General features: G+C 41.0%; 1 protein-coding gene across 1 annotated transcript in view; it reads right to left on the reverse strand.

The window, feature by feature from the left end:
• Positions 1–21,715, reverse strand: part of LOC122559364 (bile acid-sensitive ion channel-like) — a 471,193-nt gene that overhangs the window by 25,882 nt on the left and 423,596 nt on the right. Inside the window, exon 8 of the mRNA XM_087979834.1 lies at positions 16,302–16,470. Within this exon, the coding sequence (XP_087835960.1) occupies positions 16,302–16,470 (169 nt within the window). The remainder of the gene's footprint in view (positions 1–16,301; positions 16,471–21,715) is intronic.

Raw genomic sequence — 21,715 nt, forward strand, 5'->3', positions numbered from 1 at the left:
AGGGGGGAAGGGAAACAGGAAGTATGGTGATAAATGAAAAGGTAAGCAGCGGATTAGTATCTATGCAGGAGGGTTTAAGTTCAAGGCAGACTAAGAAGCAAAAATTAAGGATAACTCAGGAGATATTAGAGATGTTGTGAATCATGACAGTAAGAAAGCTAGCATAAGGCACTTTACCTGAATGCTTGTAGCATTCGTAACAAGGCTGATGAGTTAATGGCACAAATCATCGCGAATGAGTATGATTTAGTAGCCATCACGGAGACATGATAGAATAAGGGGGACTATGATAGAATGAGGGAGGACCTGGCTAAAGTAGATTGGAAACAGAGACTTTATGGTGCGACAGTTGACGAGCAGTGGAGGACCTTCCGAGAAATCTTTCAAAGTGCTTAGCTTTCTTACCCTCATGATTCACAAGATTCTCTAATCTCTCCTGAGTTATCTTTCATTTTTGCTTCTTTCATAGTCTGCCATGAACTTATTCTGATAAGAAAGAAGGACTGTAAGAGGAGGGGTAACCTGCCATGGTTGTTTAAGGAAATAAGACAGGCTATCAAAGTGAAAGAGAAGGCATACAAAGTGGCCAAAAACAGCAGAAATCTAGAAGATTGAGAAAACTTTAAAGGTAAACAGAAAGCCACAAAAAGAACTATAATGAAAAGTAAAATAAAGTATAAGAAAAAAAACTAGCACAGAATATAAAGACAGATCACAAAAGTTTTTATAAATATAAAAAAACAAAGAAGAGTGGCTAAAGTAAATGTTGGTCCTTTAGAGGATGAGAAGAGGCAGTTAATTATGGGATATTATGAAATGGCTGAGGCATTTACAGGTATTTTGCATCAGTCTTCACAGTGGAGGACACTAATAGTATGCCAGTAAGTGACGAAGAGACAAAGGTAGGTGATGACCTGGAAACAATTGTTATTATGGAAGTATTAAGATAATGGAGCTAAGGACAGATAAATCTCCTGGCCCTGATGGAATGCATCCCAGGGTAATAAAAGAGATGGTGGCAGAAATAGCAGGTGGACTGGCGATAATTTTCCAAAATTCAATGGACTCTGGGGCAGTCCCAGCAGATTGGAAAATAGCAAATGTGGCACCACTGTTTAAAAAGGGAAGTAGACAAACGATGGGAAATTATAGACCGGTTAGCTTAACCTCTGTAGTGGGGAAGATGCTTGAGTCTATTATCAAGGAAGAAATAGCAGCACATCTCAAAAGAAATTGTCCCATTGTACAGGCGCAGGATGGATTCATGAAGAGCAGATCATGTTTCACAAATCTTTTGGAATTCTATGAAAATATTTCAAGCAAGGTGGACAATGGGTACCCAGTGGATGTGGTGTACCTAGATATCAAAAAGGCCTTTGACAAGGTGCCGCACATGAGGCTGCTGCATAAGATAAGGATGTATTAGGGGTAGAGTGTAAGTGTGGATAGAAGATTGGTTGACTGACAGGAAGCAAAGAGTGGGGAGAAATGAGTGCCATTCTGGCTGGTAATCAGTGACTAGTGGTGTGCCTCAGGGACCGATGTTGGGACCACAATTGTTTACTATTTATACAGATGATTTGGAGTTGGGGACCATGTGTACAGTGTCAAAATTTGCTGACGACATTAAGATGAGTGGTAAAGAAAAAGTACTGTGAAATTTTACAGAGGAATGTAGATTCATTGAGTGAATGGGCAAAGGTCTAGCAGATGGAATACAATGTTAGTAAATGTGAAATCATTTATTTTGGTAGGAGTAACAACAAAATAGATTATTACTTGAATGGTAAAAAGTTGCAGCATGCTGATTTGCAGAAGGACTTTGGTGTCCTTGTGCATGAATCGCAGAAGGTTGGTCTGCAGGTACAACAAGTAATTAGAAAGACAAATGGAATTGTTAATCTATGGAATTTCTTGCCTCGGGAAGTAATTGATGCTACTTCAGTAATGACCTTTAAAACTAAGGTAGATACTTTTTTGAAAAATAAAAGAATGATGTGATATGGTGAAAACGCGGGTAAGTGGAGCTGAGTCCACAAAAAGATTGGCCATGATCTTATTGAGTGGCGGAACAGGCTCGAAAGGCTGAACGGCCTATTCCTGCTTCTAGTTCTTATGTTCTATGATCTCTCCGCATAGCTAGCACTCTCCCGACTCTTGTACTCAATATCCCATCTGATGAAGGAAAGCATGCTGTATGCCTTCTTGACCAGTCTATTGACCTGTGTTGCCACCTTCAGGAACCAATGGACCCAAACACCCAGATGTCTCTACATCATTTTCCCCAGGACTTTTCCATTTCCAGTATAGTTCACTCTTGAAATGGATCTTCCAAAAAGCATCACTTCACATTTGCCTAGATTGAACAGTCAGAAACTTTTTCCCCGGGTATGACAGAGTGTTACAAGGGGACATAAATTTAAGGTGAAGGGTGGAAGGTATAGGGGAGATGTCAGGGGTGGGTTCTTTACCCAGAGAGTGGTGGGGGCATGGAATGTGCTGCCTGTGGGAGTGGTAGAGTCAGAATCATTGGTGACCTTTAAGCGGCAATTGGATAGGTGCATGGATGGGTGCTTAAGCTAGGACAAATGTTCCGCACAACATCGTGGGCCGAAGGGCCTGTTCTGTGCTCTATTGTTCTATGTTCTATGTTCTATGAACTCCATCAGCCATTTCTCTGCCCAACTGTCCAATCTATCAATGTTCTGCTGTATTCTCTGACAGTCCCTTTCACTATCTGCTGCTCCACCAGTTTTAGTGTATTCTGCAAACTTGCTAATCAGACCACCTATATCTTCCTCCAAATCATTTATACGTAACACAGACAACAGTGGTCCCAGCACAGATTCCTGTGGAAAACCACTGGGTACAGTTCTCCATTTTGAGAATCTCCCTTCCACTACTATTCTCTGTCTCCTGTTGCCCAACCAGTTCTCTATCCATCTAGCTAATACACCTTGGACCCCATGCAACTTCACCTTCTCCATCAGCCTACCATGGAGAATCTTATCAAATGCCTTACTAAAGTCCATGTATATGACATCTACAGCACTTTCCTCATCAATCAATTTTGTTACTTGCCCAAAGAATTCTATTAGGTTTACAAAGTTAAAAATCACACAACACCAGGTTATAGTCCAACAGGTTTAATTGGAAGTGCACCAGCTTTCCGAGCTCCACTCCTTCATCAAGTCATCCTCCACTATTACCTGATGATGGAGCAGCACTCCGAAAACTAGTGTGTTTCCAATTAAACCTGTTGGACTATAACCTGGTGTTGTGTGATTTTTAACTTTGTACACCCCAGTCCAATACCGGCCTCCCCCAATCATGTCTATTAGGTTTGATCTTGATCTTCCCTGTACAAAACCACGTTGCCTATCACTGATAAGCCCATTTTCTTCCAAATGGAAATATATCATATCCTTCAGTATGTTCTCTAGCAGCTTCCCAGCCACTAACCGGTCTGTAATTACCTGGACTATTCCTGCTACCCTTCTTAAACAAGGAGACAATATTAGCAATTTTCCAGTCTTCCGCGACTTTTCCCGTGGTCAAGGATACTGCAATGATATCTGTTAAGGCCCCAGCTATTACCTCTCTCGCTTCCCTCAATAACCTGGGATAGATCCCATCTGGATCTGGGGACTTGTCCACCTTAATGCGTTTTAGAATACCCAATACTTCCCCCCTCCTTATACTGACTTGATCCAGAGTAATCAAACATCTATCCCTAACCTCAACATCCATCATGTCCCTCACCCTGTGAATATCAATGCAAAGTACTCATCTTACCTATTTTCTCTGACTCAATGCATAACTTCTCTCCTTTGTCCTTGAGTGGGCCAAACCCTCTTGCTCCTTGTATACAAATAAAAGGCTTTGGGATTTTCCTTAACCCTGTTTGCTAAAGATATCTCATGACCCTTTTAGCCCTTTTAATTCCTCATTTCAGATTTTGTCCTACATTCCTGATATTTTTCCAAAGCTTTGTCTGTTTTCAGTCACTGAGACCTTATGTATGCTTCCTTTTTCCTCTCAGCTAGTCTCACAATTTCACCTGTCATCAATGGTTCCCAAGAATTGCCATTTCTAACCCTCATTTTCACAGAAACATATCTCTCTTGAACTCTAAGCAACCTCTCTTTAAAAGCCTCCCACATATCAAATGTGAATTTACCTTCAAACAGCCTAATCCAAATTCCCCAGCTCCTGCCAAATTTTGGTATAGTTTGCATTCCCCCAATTTAGCACTCTTCCTTTAGGACCATTCTAGTCTTTGTCCATGAGTATTCTAAAGCATATGGAATCGTGATCACTATTCCCAAAGTAATCCCTTGCTGAAACTTCAACCACTTGGCCGGGATCAGTCCCCAACACCAGGTCCAGTAAGGCCCCTTCTCGAGTTGGACTATTTATATACTGCTCTAGAAAACCCTCCTGGATGGTCCTTACAAATTCTACTCCATATAGACCTCTAACATGAAGTGAATCCCAGTCAATGTTGGGAAAATTAAAATCTCCTATCACCACCATCCTGCTGCTCCTCCATCTTTCCATAATCTGTCTATATATTTGTACCTCTATCTCACGCTCACTGTCGGAAGGCCTGTAGTACGGCCCCAACATTATTACTACACCTTTCCTACTTCTCAGCTCTGCCCATATTGCCTCACTGCTTGAGTCCTCCATCGTGGCCTCTGCCAGCACAGCTGTGATATTCTCTCTGAACAGTAATGCAACTCCTCCACCCCTTTTACCTCCCTCTCTATCCTAATCATGCCCTTCCCTTAACCAAGTCTCAGTAATAGCAATAACATCATACTCCCAGGTGCTAATCCAAGCCCTAAATTCATCTGCCTTACCTACTACATTTCTCGCATTAAAACAATGCACCTCAGACCACCAGTCCCTTTGTGTTCATCATTTGCTCCTTACCTACTGTTCCCCTTAGTCATGCTGACTTCATTATCTAGTTCCTTACAGGCTTTAATTACTACCTCCTTACTATGAGAAAGTGAGGATTGCAGATGCTGGAGATCAGAGTCGAGACTGTGGTGCTGGAAATGCACAGCAGGTCAGGCAGCGTCCGAGGAGCAGGACAGCCAATGTTTTGGGCATAAGGCCTTCACTCCTGATGTAGGGCTCATGCCCAAAACATCGATTCTTCTGCCCCTCAGATGTTGCCTGACATGCTATGCTTTTCCAGCACCACAGTCTCGACACTACCTCCTTACTATCCACTAACCTCCTCATTTGGTTCTTATCCCCCTGCCACATTAGGTTAAACCCTCCTCAACAGCATTAGCAAAAGCACCCCCAAGGACATTGGTTCCAGACTAGCCCTGGTGTAACCATCTAATTTGTAATAATCCCACCTCCCCCAGAACAGGTCCCAATTTCCCAAAAATCTGAACTCCTCCCTTCTGCACCATCTCTCAAGCCACGCATTCATTCTGCCTAACCTTTCATTTCTGCTCTGACTAAATGAATATTTTGGGTCAGTGTTCACTTGTTAAGAGCAACAATATGAATAAAGAGATCAAAGAGAGTGTCTGTGAAACAATTAAAGAAATTAGCATCGAGAGAGAAAGAGAGGAATCTTGGAGTGGTCAGGCAGGCTTGAAAGTAGGTAAACTTCCAGGGCCGGATGAAACATATCCCAAGCTGTTGAGTAGGCAACGGTGGAAATAGCAGGGGTGTTTGCAAAATGATTTATTTCCTGTCTGTCCAATGGCGAGGTGCTGGAGGTTTAGAAGGCAGCTGATGACTACCATTATTCAGGAAGGGAGCAAGAGATAAGCCAAAAAAACTACAGGCCAGTCAGTTTAACACTGGTGTTGGTATTGGAAGCAATTCTAAGAAACAGAATTAATCTGCATTTGGAGAGGATAGGCTTAATCAAGAGCCGTGAGCATGGTTTTGTTAAGGGGGAGTCAGGTCTGACCAACTTCATTGGACTTTTCAAGAAGTGACCAAGTATGTAAATTAGGGCATGCTTTTAATGTAGTCTACTTGGGCTTCAGCAAGGCTTTTGATAAGGTCCCACATGGGAGATTGATCACGAATACAAGAGCCCATGGGATCCACAATTGGCTGATTAGCAGGATGCAGAAGGTAATAGTTGAGAGGTGTTTTTCAAACTGGAAGTCTATGTCCAGTGGGATTCTACAGGGGTCACTATTGGGATGTTACTGGTTTGTGGTTTATATTAGTTTAAACTAATGTGGCAGGGGGATAAGAACCAAATGAGGAGGTTAGTGGACAGTAAGAAGGTAGTGTCGAGACTGTGGTGCTGGAAAAGCATAGCATGTCAGGCAGCATCTGAGGGGCAGAAGAATCAATGTTTGTGGTTTATATAAATGATTTAGACTTGAATGTGGAAGAATGATCAGTGAGTTTGCAGAAGGTACACAAGTTGTTCGGGTGATAAATAGTATGGGGAATAGCCTTAGATTACAGGAGGCTATAAACAGGCTGGTCAGATTGGGTAATCAGTGGCAAATTGAATTCAATCACATAAATGTAAGGTACTGCACTTGGGTAGGACAAACAAGGTAAGGGAATGCACAGTAGTAACCCGACTGAGGATCAGAGGGATCTTGGTATGCAGAGACCCTTAAAATATAAGAATAGTTGGACGAAGTAGTTTAGAAGGCATATGGTGTACTTGTCTTTATTAGTCGAGGCATAGAGTTTAAGAGCAGGGAGGTTATGTATAAAATGTTGATGTGTGTAATTCTGGAATCCACATTCCAAGAGGATGTGATGGCAGAGGAGATTTGCCAGGTTGTTGCTTGGGTGGCTGAGTTTCAATTATAAAGAAAGTTTGCACAGACTATGGTTGTTTTCCATAGAGCAGAAGAGATTCAGAGGGGACGTGAGTAAGATGTATAAAATTTTAAGGAATCAAGATGGAACCATAATAAATGACTGGGGGACATAGTTTTAAGAGGAGATATGAGGATAATCATTTTCACCTCAAGGCTGGTGGTAACTTAAAATTCACTGCCTGTAAGAAACAGAGTTAAAAATCACAACACCAAGTTATAGTCCAACAGGTTTATTTGGAAGCACTCGCTTTCGGAGCGCTGCTCCTTCATCAGATGAACAACCATCTGATGAAAGAGCAGAGCTCTGAAAGCTAGTGCTTTCAAATAAACCTGTTGGACTATAACCTGGTGTGGTCTGATTTTTAATTTTGTTCACCCCAGTCCTCCAAATTATAATAAACAGAAACTTGTATAACTTTTAAAAAGTATTTCAAAATGTCCTTATGATGCCGAGGCATACAAGGCAATGGATCAAGTGCTGGAAAATGTGATTAGAATAGTTTGATCATTTTTGAATAGCCAGATGTGATGGGCTAAAGGGCCATTGTTTGTGCTATAGATCTCTGTGACTCGATGAAAGATTACTGACCTCTTTATGACCATCTTGAGCTGTCAATCAAACTTAAATTCACTGGAGGTGCACTGTAAATCATATGGAAGTTGTGAAAGCAGTCAAGCAGCACTAATCTTGTAATGAGAGCCCTCAGGCCTTGTTATTAACCATCTATTAAATTATAAGCTGTCGTTTCTTTCAACATTAGGCTTGTGTTCCTAAAATTTATAGAGCATGAGATTGAAATGACTTGGCAACTCCACAGATTGTATCTACTTCACATACAAATTTATTTATAATCTTAATTTCAATAGTCTATCTGTATCTCTCTGAAATGCTACCTGACATCTTCCAAAAGGCTAACATGATATCTCCAAAAGGGTACATTACCTCTCCAAGTTAATCCAGGAAGTCTAGACATTTTACTGAAATACCCACAAATCATGCTTCTGAAACCATTGTAATTAAAATTATTTCCTTATCAAGGCACTTTTGAATATATGTCTGCCATTATGAATTGCAGTCGTGTGAATCACCTCCAACTTTGTTGTTCATTCTCAGCCTCTTACTCACTGTCGATGGTGCTGAGTGGGACTTCCAGATGCTGGGCTCTGGCATAGCATCAGGGCTGATTTCTGATGAAGGGTTCCTCCCGAAACGTCGATTTTCCTGCTCCTCGATGTTGCCTGACCCACTGTGCATTTCCAGCACCACTGTAATCTTGATTACAATAGTAGTTGCCAGTGCAGGTTGAGATATAGCATTGAAGTGCAGAGGCATCCTATGAGTGGATCAGTGATGTGCCATGGCATTAATAGGTGGCCAATGGATTGCATTTGGTTGGTGCCCATGGAGTGTGTGTTGAGATGTCAATGCCTGCTATTACATGGAAGCTGTTTAGAGCAAGTGGTAACATGAATATGCCAGGTATGATGATGCTAGTGTTTTAAGTGGTTAGTTTGTTCAAGAGAGGTCTTAAGACACATGTGAAGAGCTGTCTACTTGGCAAGCCAATAAAACAAACAGCTTGTGAGATCTTGGGTTTTTTTTAAAAGTTGGAATAATATAAGTAGCTTGGATGGGTGTTGCCAGCTCTCATCATCCAGGATTTCTGGTATATTTTTGAGTTTTTAGGTACAGCTTTCAGCAGTTCCTTTTGGAGTCTCAACAGGGCAGAAGCTGTGGAGTTTTGAAGTAAAAGCTATCCTTTCCCTCTCTCAGTTACAGCTAGAAGCTGGACTTTCTCTCTGTTGCTGGGTCACCTGTGAAACAAATCTATTTGACTGAATTTGCCTTTTTGGCAAGGAGCTTGTTTATAAGATGTTCTTATAGTGGGACAGTTAATTAGTAATAGTTAATGTATCTATTATTTGGTTACATTTTCCAATAGAGTTCTTCTTTTGTGTGTTGTATTTTAACTATATCCATTTAAATAAATTGTGTTTTGTTTAATGTGGAATAGTTTGACCAGTTACATTGCTTCTGGAACATAACACTTTACATTTGCCTTTAAAATAATCAGTTGTTTGGATCCAGGTTACCTTCTTAAATATTTTGAGGGGGTCTGGTCTGGCTCATAACGCCAGCTAATTACTCCGGTGTCCATATCGGGTTTTCTCAATGTCTAGCCTGTTAGGTCAATTTGGCAAGATCAAAAGCTAGCAAGGCAGTTTGTGGCATTAATAATGCAATAAACAGGCTCCAATACCCCATGACTGACTGCTGTCAAGTGAAAAACTCATCATGTTGCTTGTGAGAAGCATTAAAGATGGAGCAAGATTCTCCTAATGCCAAGATCAGCTTTGCTCAGCCTTTTGCCCAATTCTGTCACAATCCTTGCCATAACCCATTTTAGATTCCACCCAGCATTTACCATAGAAGAGGATGCTTATATGGTATTAATAGTAGAAATGATGTTAAGGATAATGAATGGGGTAAAAAGTGAAAGTTGGAAATGTTGGTTAAGCTTAGAGGGTACAAATTGCCTTTTGCAGATGACTTATATCTTAGGTATCTAAAATAGTTGCATGGTCAGGAAATAGCAGAACAGCTTTCCATATTCTTCCAAAATTTGCTAGTTATGGGGAAAGGGGTAGCACGGTGGCTCAGTGGTTAGCACTGCTGCCTCACAGCACCAGAGTTCCAGGTTCAATTCCTACCTTGGGTGACCGTCTGTGTGGAATTTACACATTCTCCCTGTGTCTGCGTGGGTTTCCTCCGGGTGCTCCGGTTTCCTCCCACAGTCCAAAGATGTGCAGGTCAGGTGGATTGGCCATGCTAAATTGCCCATAGTGTTAGGTGCATTAGTCAGAGGGGAATGGGTCTGGGTGGGTTACTCTTCTGAGGGTCGGTGTGGACTGGTTGAGCCAAAGGGCCTGTTTCCACATTGTGGGGAATCTAATCTAAAAGTACTTGAGGAATTGGAAATTGGTAAATATGACATCCCCTTATTTAAAATAAGTTGTAAGGGTTTTCTTAATAATTATAAGCTGATAAATCGAAAACCATTGATGGTATTTGGAAATAATAACCTGGGAAAAATATTTAATAGGTTCTTGGAGATGTATGAGTTAATTAAGGACAGCCAGTGTACACTTTTAAAAGCAGCTTTTCTTTCACTCACCTAATTGAGTTGTTTGATGACATATTGTAGAACACTCATGAAAGAAATACACTGGATGATATCTGTCTAGATTTAAAGCACTAATTACCACAGAAAAGGCTGCTTAGCAAAAGTGAGACTGATGTCAATGTCAGCCTGCAGGATAAATAAGTCCAAAAAATGGTGGGTCATGGTAAATGAATGTTTAAGATGGATAGTTCTATTCTTCAAGCTCCAGTTCTTAGCTATAGTATACTTTGATCTATATAAAGGATGTTTTTTTTTAATGTGAGGACAAACACATGAACAAGGAACAAGAATAGGCATTTGGTCCTTCAAACCTACTCTGCTGTTCAATAAAATCATGGTTACTCTGATCTTGACCTCAACTCAAAATTCTTGTATTTAGCTGATGATCTTTCATCTCTTGATAATCAAGAATATATCTTCCTCTGCCTTAAAAATATTTAAAGATTCTCCATTCATTGCCTTCAGTTTTAATTGGGTATCTCTTTATTTTTAAACTATATCCCCTAGTTCTAACCTCTCCCACATGCTTTCAATCTGTCAAGTCCTTCTTTGAAGGGCTTGAAAAACTTTGAAAAACTCAGCATCTGTGGAGAGAAAGCAGAAGGAACGTTTTTAAGTCCAATGATCCTTATTCAGGATATTCTATGTGTCAATTAAGTCACCTCCAACTCTTTTACACACCAGAGGATACAGGCCTAACCTGTCTCACCTTTCTTCATGAGGAAATCTACTCATTTCAGGTATTAATCTAATAAACCTTTTCTGAATTGTTTCAATAGGTACAATGTAATTACAGTGACCAATTCTGTACAAATTACTCCAAACGTGGTCTCACCTATGTCTTTTATATTTCACAAATAATCTCCTTACTTTTGCATTCAATTCCCTTCACAATAAACCATGATATTCTAGCTTTCCTAATTATTTGCTGTACATGCATACTAACCTTGTTATTCATGCATGCGAACACCCATATCTTGCTGTATCTCAGAGCTTTGCAGCCTCGCATCATTTGGATAAAATGATTCTTTCTTTTATTATCTTGCCAAAATAAACAAACTTTTGTGTATATTGTGTGTATTGTTAATACACAAATTAATGCTTTTCCACATTGTTCATTATTTATCAAATCTTTGACCACTCACTTAACATATTTATATCTCTTTGCAGGCTCTTTATGTCCTCTCCACAACTCATGTTTCTTTGTGTCATCAGCAAATTTAGCTAACATTCCTTCAATCCTTTAATTCAATTCATTTGGATAAATTGTAAAAGAATTGAGGCCTTAGTGCCAACCCTATTGGTACACTGCTCGTGACTTCCTGCTAGCCTGGAAAACTTTATTCCTACTCTATTCTTCCTGTTAGCAAGCCAATCTTCTAACCATGCCAGTATGTTCCTCCCTATATCACGAGCTTTTATTGTCAATAACCTTTGATATAGCACCTTATCAAATGTTTTCTAGAAATCCAAATACAATACATCCCCCTTATCTACAGCATAATTTGCTTCTTTAAGGAAGTCTGTTAAATTAGTTAAACATAATTTCCCTTTGACAAAACCATGTTGGCTCTGCCTGATTACCTTGTACTTATCCAAGTGCCCTGTTATAATGTCTTTAATAGTAGCTTCTAACATTTTTCCTGACAGATGTTAAGCTGACTGGTCGATAATTTCCTGCTTTCTGCTTCCCTCACTTTTTGAATAAAGGAATTATATAAACTTTTTTCCAATCTAAAGGAATCTTCCCTGAAGGACAAGTGTTAGGTAACAACTATCAATTTAACTCCCACAGGTGAGATAACACAATCCAATCTCAATCTGACAAAGTGACCAAGAGCAAGTATCTCAATCTATCATAGGCCTTCACACTGGCAATCCAAATCACCAGAAACTACCGGCAAATCAGAGACTGGCAGACACTAAGACCTGAAGTCTACTAGTTCTAAATCTATTCCTCAGGGGATCTGGTGAAGGGATGGTAATTCTTTTTTGTTCTTGTCACAGGATGGGTGTCATGGAGAGAGGGCCATCAGAGGCAACAAGATGGCTTTCAGAGCCACCACTTTGATTCCTATCCATCGCTCCTATTTCCTCAAGATGTAAGAAATTGGTAGACCCTCCATATCCTAGCGGGTGGGTCATGATGGTTTTGCCATCAGGAGATTAGCCATCTTTATGCCTGCCATATCCATTTATTGACCACCAAAGGACCTTAATTGCTGACAAGTCAAGATGGCTGCCCTCTACTTTCTCGTCTGACACTTAATTGCTGAAGTGCCGGTGTGGGGAGGTAGGTGGTGAATATTTCTTTTTGGCCAGCTCTCCCCATTATTTCCCTTCTTGCCATCACTCTCACTGCCTTCAAATAGGGGAAAACTACGGTCACAGTAAAATTTGCAAATTTGCTGGTGATACCAATTTTGAGGAGGGCAAACAGACAAGAGCCATACAACTCGAGCAGACAAATAGCAGATGAAAATTCATCCAGAAAAATGTATGATGGTGAAAATGGACAGAAATAGTAGTGGGAGTCAACAATCCCAAAGAGTGTGAGAGGCAAAAGGACCTGAAGTTGCAAGTGTATAGATCTTCAGGATATTTTGGGAGAAAGGTTAGCAAAGCATATGAAATATAAGGCATCACAGTAGAAATATTGTGTACAAAACAGGGATTTTATGCTGAACATTTATAAAGTTTTGGTTAGGATTCAAGTTGAGCATTATGTTCAGTTTTTGTCACCACATTTTAAGAAAAATGTGAGGAGTCTTATGAGGGTGTAGAGGCGATTACAGGAAACTTGATAGAATTTTGATAGATTATGACCCAGATTTTAATAATGTGGACAAAGAAAAGCTATTTATATTTGCTGATGTTACAAGGAGCAGGGAGCATGGATCAAAGTTTTGATCAAAGTTGTTGGGGTTAAGAAGCAGAAATTTATTGTGCACTGACTGTGCGGAAATAATCAGTGATTTCATCAGGTGGATAGGCCCTTGAAGGAAATTAATTTGCATGGCTATGGTGATAGAACAGGGAAGAGGGATTAACTGGTTTTCTAAAGAATACATAGACTGAAGGATTTCAGAGAGTGAGCTGATGAAGGGATATAGCAGGTGAGGAATGAGATGGGAGTGGGATGAGGGATGAGGAAGTAATTAGATTCATAGATTCATACAGCACAGAAAAAGCCCTTTGGCACATTGAGTCTGCACCGACATAACTACCACTAAAAGTGTGTTAATTCCAGTTTCCTGCATTGTTCCAAATCCATGAATGTTCTGATATTTGAAGTTAAAAATCACACAACACCAGGTTATAGTCCAACAGGTTTCATTGGAAGCACACTAGCTTTCGGAGCGACGCTACTTCATCAGGTGATACTGGAGGGCTCGATCGTAACACAGAATTTATAGCAAAAATTTGCAGTGTGATGTAACTGAAATTATATATCACAGCCTGATATTTGAAGTACTCATTCAAATATTTTTTGAAGGCTGTAAGGTTTCCAGCCTCCACTACTTTCCCAGACAGTGAATTCTAGATTTTCATCGCCTGCTGAGTGAAAAGGCGTTTTTTCCCCAAATCCCCACTGAGTCTCTTATCCTAATACTATGTCCTCTCGTGATTAACCCCACATTCAAGGGAAACAGCTATTCTCTGGTTACCCTGTCCATACTCCTCATAAACTTACATGCTTCAATCATGTCCACCCCACCCCCCCCCCCCCCCCCCACTCCCAGTCTTATCTACTCTAACGAAAACAATCAAAGCCTACCTTGTCTCCTTACACCTCAAATTCTACGTTGCAGGCAACATCCTTGTAAACCTTCTCTGTGCCACCTCCCCCTTCTATCAGATCCTTCCTGTAATGAGGTGGCCAGAACTGCACCTGGTACTCTAGTTGTGGCCTGTCCAATGCTCTGTGCAACTCCAACATTACCTCCTTACTGTTATACTCTATGCCACAACTGATGAAAGCAAGTATCTCATATGCCTTCTTAACTGTCCTATTCACGCACTCTGCCAACTTCAGGGATCTATGGACAAGCACTCTAAGCTCCCTCCATTCTTCAAAGCTACCTAGTGTCCTGCCATTCATTAAGTACTCCTTCATTTTGTTTCCGCCAAAATGCATCACCTCACACTTATCAGGTTTAAATGCCATCTGCCACTGTTCTGCCCATCTGACCAACCCATCTATATCTTGCTATAAACTACAAACATCTTCCTCACTATTAACCATTCAACCAATCTTGGTGTCTTCAGCAAATTTGCTGATCATTCACCCTACATTTTCACCATATCATGCATGTGCACAACAAACAATGAGGATCCTCAGTACTGACCTTTGTGATACAGTTTGACACAAGCCAGTTTTTCATCCATCTCAACAAGTTTCCCTGCATTCCATGTGCTTTAACCTTCTCAATTTGGGACCTGGACAAAAACTTTGCTAAAATCTATACAAATTACATCAACTAACTAACTAGAATCAATTCATTTCTTCAGAATTCTCTCCAATAGTTTCCTTAACACTGACATGAGAAGCACCGGTCTGTAATTTCACGGTTCATTTCTTCTATGTCCTCCCCCACCCCGTAAAAGGTAGAAGCATATTAGCTATCTTTCAGTGGTGTTGGGGGCAGACGGGGAGCGGGCAGGGGGAGGTTTTGGATGGGGCTTGGGGTGGGCAGGGGGCTAGTGTTCGACAGAGTTTGGGGGGTGGTGTTGGACTGGGTTGGAGGTCGGCAGCGGGGGGTTGCGGTGTTGGAAGGGGTTTGGGGTGGGCGGGGGCGGTGTTCAACAGAGGTTGGGGTTTGGGGGACAGCAGGGGAGGATGGTGTTGGATGGGGTTTGGGGGCCAGCAGGGGAGGGCGGTGGTGGTTGGGGTTTGGGGGTCAGCAGGGTAGGGCGGTGTTGGATGGGTTTGGGGGGTGGTTGGGGAGGGTGGTTTTGGACGGGGTTTGGGGAGTGGCGGGGTAGGGCGGTGTTGGACAGGGTTTGGGGGTGGGCGGGGGAGGGGAGTGTTGGATGGGGTTTGGGGAGTGGCGGGGGAGTGCGGAGTGGGACGGGTTTGCGGGGTGGCGGGGAGGGCAGTGTTGGACGGGGTTTGCGGGGTGGCGGGGAGGGCGGTGTTGGATGGCGTTTGGGGGGTGGGTGGGGGGCAGTGTTGGATGGGGTTTGCGGTGGCGGGGAGGGCGGTGTTGGATGGGGTTTGAGGGTTGGCGGGGGAGGGCGGTGTTGGATGGTGTTTGGGGGGTGGGTGTGGGGCGGTGTTGGATGGGGTTTGGGGGTGGCGGGTGAGGGCAGTGTGTCATGGGGTTTCAGGTGTGGGTGGGGGAGGGCGGTGTTGGATGAGGTTTGGGGGGTGGGTGGGGGAGGGCGGTGTTGGATGGGGTTTGAGGTGTGGGCGGGGGAGGGCGGTTTTGGATGGGGTTTGGGGGGTGGATGGGGGCGGTGTTGGATGGGGTTTGGGGGTGGGCGGGGGAGGGCGGTGTTGGATGGGGTTTGGAGTGTGGGCGGGGGAGGGCGGTGTTGGATCGGGTTTGGGGTTGGGTGGAGGGCGGTGTTGGATGGGGTTTGGGGTGTGGGCGGGGTAGGGCGGTATTGGATGGAGTTTGGGGTGTGGGTGGAGGGCAGTGTTGGATGGGGTTTGGGGTGTGGGTGGGGAAGGGTGGTGTTGGATGGGTTTGTGGTGTGGGCGGGGGAGGGCGGTGTTGGATGGGGTTTGGGGTGTGGGTGGAGGGCAGTGTTGGATGGGGTTTGTGGTGTGGGCGGGGAGGGCGGTGTTGGATGGGGTTTGGGGGGTGGGTAGAGGGCGGTGTTGGATGGGGTTTGGGGTGTGGGCGGGGGAGGGCGGTGTTGGATGGGGTTTGGGGTGTAGGCGGGGGAGGGCAGTGTTGGATGGGGTTTGGGTGGTGGGTTGGGGACGGTGTTGGGGGCGGGCGAGGGCTCGCACACGCTGTGCTGCTGCTGCTAGTCTCCTGAATGGGGAGCAGACTCAGAAAACTCTGAGCCCCAGAGGAAAGGCATTGAATCGATTAACTGAATAATCAATTATCTGAATGAAATATTGCCTGCCCACCTCGTTCAGATAATCAAGGTTCCCCGGTAATTGAGATGATTATAATAATTTTTTGATGCAGATACAAAAGATAACTATTATCAGTGTACATCACCCTTTTACAATTTCCAAACCTTGATGTGGCCATCTAGCTGAAAGCTTTACCTATTTGTATTGTCATTTTTAATCTAATTGCAAAATGGCAACATTACTCACCTGATATACTGTTTGCTTTTCTGAAATTGTTTACTCAGAAACTTCAATCCCTTGAGACTTGGAAAAGTTGAGTAAGACACAACAGTAGAGTATTTGATCTCTTCACATGGAACTGGACAGTTGAAACTGTGTGCACCTGCTTTGCAAAGTCCCTTTTTTTCAATATAATCTTGAATATAAAAGAGAAATGGCAAAATGTTTATTTTTAATGAGTTGCTGATATTCATAACACAAAATTCAAATTGCTTCAAATTTGTTCAAATAAGTTTTTAAGCTGTGTTCAACTTTTAAAAAATATACTATTATATGAAAGATGAAATCTCAAATCTCAATTTGCCAAAGCTAAATATTTGAACTTGGTCACAAAAGAAAAGTTAGCCCAGGTTTATTCTGAAGGTTTATGCTGAAACTGTCCTTGGAGCAGCTCTCACTGCACCACTGCACTTGCTACAGAAAGTGTATTAACTGAAAAGAAAAACATGCTCAGTGTCAAAAGACTGAGGCTAGATAATCACATAGTTGGTCCCAAATCTCATTTCATTATTTGGGACTTCAATAGGCAACTTCCTATTGCAAGCCATCAAATCTTGGTCAAATATTGAATAGGCTTCCTTAACCCCTATTACTTTGCTGAATCAAAATATTGCTTTTCTTCAAAAATTCAATTTTAGTTCAATTTGAGAAGAAAGTGCATAGCATCTCTTTGATCAAAATGGTCAAGTATTGGATAATAAATCCCTGATACTTTCATTAAAACTTAAATAAATTAGAAAAGTACTGATTTGGAGATGCTGGTGTTGGACTGGGGAGTACAAAGTTAAAAATCACCTAATGAAGGAGCGTCGCTCCGAAAACTAGTGCTTCCAATGAAACCTGTTGGATTATAACCTGGTGTTGTGTGATTTTTAACTTAGAAAAGTACATTTGCTTACTCATTTGGATATTTACTTAACAAGATTCTCCAAACAACAAAATATTAGAAGAGTGATCTTTAATTTTGAGCACAAGTCTTTTTCCTCCTTTTATGAATATTTATACACATATGGATGTAATTAACTTTACCACTATCGGATCTTCCCCCAATCTCTAACTTCACAAATTTAGGCTGCTTAGAGGTTTCTCTCCCTTTGAATTTGCAATGTCAAAGGTAACAATGTTGAAGGCTGTTAACTTAGATTTTGTTCCTGAAACTGTGAAGTCTGAAATTTCATTTAAACAGGAAGACATTTAATTGCTTGGATTTCCTTTGTGCAGGATGTATTTCCTTTATGTAACATCTGAAGTAATTTTAATTTTATGAATTTTCTTCATAGAGAATTTTCTTCATACTGGGGGACTGAAATAGGCACTTTTTTGTGGTTTTCTGGATCTCTGAACCGGGCAATTTCATCTTGGCTATGTCCTCAATTGTTGGACATTGGCTGTCTCCTCTTAGCAGTGGCTTCCACAGAGTTGTATGGATCACATCTTCTATCTGCTTTAGCAGAATATTGTTTCCAATCTGCTGGTAAATCTGTGCTGAAACTGCAGAGAATCTTTTCTTCAACTTGCTGCTTAACTTGAAGTCAAGATTAGAGTAGCGCTGGAAAAGCACAGTAGGTTAGGCAGCATCCGAGGAGCAGGAAAATCAATGTTTCAGGCAAAAGTGAAGGGCTTTTCCAGCACCACTCTAATCTTGACTCTAATCTTCAACATCTGCAGTACCCACTATCAGCTGCATAACTTCGGATTTTTCTTGGGAAGAAAGAATTTCATTTCCTTGTTTGTGAATGTATGTCTTCCAAATCACTTTTGAATCTGATATTGCTATTCAGTAGTAATATTAGATAATAGTAGTATTCGTTAATACTTGTTCAACAAGCTGTGTTGCATCAGTTCAAAATTTATCCACAAGCTCACGTAGGGTATAGTGCTACCTGACCATATGGTTGCTTATGTTCTCTCACAGACCTTGCTTATTCTTGCAGTTTGAATTTACTTCAGTGTTGGTAACTGTACAAAGCAATTCTGGTAACCATGTACAGTTGCAGGTTTCCATCTTGCTTACAGAAGGACAGAAGTTTCTTATGCCAATCTAGCTAAGTTCAGTGGCCTGTGTTCTTTTTGCTTTCTCCCATGAATATAGGGTCCCCTTTACAAACTTTGCCAGTTGCCCTTTGACCAATTGTTTCTTGTTTGGCTGTTCAGTAACTAAAATTCTTTGACCTGCTATTTCCTGAGTGATTCTGTACTGACCGTTTATTCACTTTTATTTGTTTGACTCTATGACTCTTTCTGCCATTGGAAGATGATTAAGGTCAAAATACATATTGATACTCAAAAATGAGAAGCCTTGATTGTGAAAGTATTCTCTATTTGATGCTCCTTGTGTTAAAGAGTTGCTGATTGCAAACTTTTGACCTTAAATGTTAAATCTCCTGAACCATGTAGTTGCACTACTGTTGGCTGTAGACATTGTTTCTTTAACCACGATGCATCACCTGACAATATGTTGACACCTCCGTCTCCCCACCTCCCACTTTATCAAGCTTAAAATTAGTGAGCCATTTATTGACATAAATTTATTGACCAAAAAGGATAGATATGGATCACTTATTTGACTTGAAATATCTTGGCTTTTCATTTATTGTAGCCTGATCTACTTTATGCACTCCTTTGTGTGAGTCATAATTGGTAATTTTTCAAATCTGTGACTGTTTTCTTTTGGTACATTTTCTAAAAATGACTTGTGTTTGACAGATTATTGGTATTACTAAGACTAGGTAGGCCTTTACTGTGCCTGTGAGATTTCTTTTTCGATATTCCTGATGAAGAGCTCATGCCCGAAACATAAACTCTCCTGCTCCTTGCATGCTGCCTGACCTGCTGTGCTTTTCCAGCACCACTCTTTTTGACTCTTCTTCTTCCAAACCATTGATAATGTCTCCTAGTATTTGGTGTCTGCCAAACTGCTTGTATTTAGTGTCTGCCATACTTGCCAGACTGGTTTCACATGTACTTCTTTTGTGATTTTATACCAGAAGAATTGAAAGAACTCTGATGTCCTATAATCAAGTTGACCATGTCCTCTTAGAATAGCTCCATATTGCTTTAGAATTTAGTTTCACTTATGACTGGAATGGTTTTCACTCAAGTCAAATCTTCATTTTACTATAAATCTGACAAGGGCTCATCAGCAACTTCACCAATAATTGTCAGTTGTAAATTCTGACTTTACATTTTTCCAGTAATCAGTTGAGATCTATGGATTCCTATGGTTGCTAAATTCCTCTGTTGAATTTGCTCTGTAAAATATTTAATTTGTTCTGAGACTGAAGTGATTGTTAAAGGATTTCAGTTCTTCTTGAATCATAAAAAATGACCAAGTATACTGTGCCCCCAATTGCCCCCAATTGTTTGTTGTAACTTGCTCAGCTTCTGATTTCATATCTGATTTGGAAGCTATGTTGTACCTTAAGAAATGTGACTCCAAGAGCACATTTCTGTGCTCAAATTGGCCGACACTGCAATCAAATCTATTTGACAATATTATTGTTGATGCCATGTCTTCCTGATTATTTATTATCCTTGTTTTAATTTCAGGCTTTTAGGTTTGCAGTTTAGTCGATGTGACTGCTGGATACTGCTGTACTGGAAAGTTCTTATATTCTTCTTAAAGTAAAATGGAAGCTATCTGCCTTCCATGAGGAAAATGGAGAATTTGCATATTTTCTTTGATTTCTCTGGATGAATCCTGCTGATCATGGCCTTAATAAATTATTTGCAGTTCCTAAATGACTTCATTGATTGACTTCTGTGGCTGCATACCCAGATGAATGTCATGGTATTTCCGATGATTCTCTTTCCCTGCAGTTCATCTAAATGTTTCCTACCTTTATTGTCATTTAAATAATGGATCTTCCACTTTATCTACAACCTCAATACTCTCCTAATTTTCTTCTTCTGTTTACACTTTGTCTACTTAGACTCTAAAATGCCCCTTTATTGTTTTAATTTTGGCCTTGTGATTTTTCCAGGTCTACGACTGCACTTTAAATTGTTTTTATAGCCCTTGATTTCCCTCTCAGTAGTTGTTCCTCCTGGCGCCTGCCCACTATGGGAGCAAAGGTCAATAAAACTTATAAGTACTTCCCTTACTTTTAATTTTCTCAGTCTGTAAATTTTTTTAACATTTTCCCTTGCCCAGCAGGGATGTAACTTTACTCCCTGGTTCTGTGCTCTCTGGATGAACGCTGACTCAAGACTCTTTTCACTGATTATTGGTAACCAATGCAATCTGTAACTGCCTTGGATTAACAATTAATCTAGCTCCAAGGAAGTCTAAACTGTCCTGATGCTGTGCATCTCTTATTAAATCTGAAATGCTTTTCTATTGACTGTGGTTATTGCCTTTTGAATCCTGTTTTCTGTAGGGCTTGTGACTATTCAGCTGCTGACTGTCTCCACAAGCAACCTTCCGAAATCAGTGCTTGAAGAAATCTTCAGACTTCTATCACTACCAGTGTTGGAGAAGGTAGTTAAAGAGAATCAACACTGCTTATTATTGTAGTGTAAGACCATTCCATGTTATAGGAGCTCTTTTTACTATTGTGCACTCTAAGGTAGATTTTCACCCACCATCCTCTTTCCTGGTAGTAATCTACAGGACCTGCTTAGTTTATTGTGGTAGAGGAAAACCACTTGGTAGTCGAACATGACGAGCTTTTGTGTTTAATAAGATGTGGTGTATTCCAGGATAGCAATTACATACAAGTTATATTAATATGATCCATATTATTACAGAGCCTGGGGAAGATCCAGATGGGAGCCCTCACGATTTAAGAGTCCTAAGCTGTTTTCCCACCAAATCCGTATGACATCAAAGTCATGATCATGCATCAGCAATTACATTTATCATCTTGCCACATGTTTAAATTTCACTTGCTACAATGGCTGTAACAGTAAACTCTATATAAGCAGACTGGTAGTTTTATTTTTAAATGTCTCCAAAAACATTAAGGAGATATGGTTAGTATATGCAATTGTCTCAGATACATTACTGGCAACATAAATGCAGAAATGTCGCAATGCCAACAGCAAACTCAAGGTCTCCTTCTCAACAGAATATTTCTATTGATAAATATTCAACTTTCTGAAAAAATACTTGATAGTTCTTTCTATCTTCTCATCATCTTCTTGCAAGCGTACAGCACCTACACGCACATCACTTGCATTGATAGCCATTTTGAAATAGGTGTGGCTAACACTGGGGCTGTGGTTAACACAGATTTCAGGCAGTCAAATGCCTTTTGACATTCCTCTATACCTGGAAATTACCTGTACTTCTTCAACGAATTAGTCATTGGAGCAAATGAGTAGCTAAAATTTGGTACAAAGTTTCGATTAAAAAGTACTCAGTCCCAGGAATTGCTGTA

Source organism: Chiloscyllium plagiosum, unplaced genomic scaffold (genome assembly GCF_037043375.1).
Source record: "Chiloscyllium plagiosum isolate Xiang-an unplaced genomic scaffold, Cpla_swu_hap1 HiC_scaffold_36, whole genome shotgun sequence".
NCBI classification, from domain to species: domain Eukaryota; kingdom Metazoa; phylum Chordata; class Chondrichthyes; order Orectolobiformes; family Hemiscylliidae; genus Chiloscyllium; species Chiloscyllium plagiosum.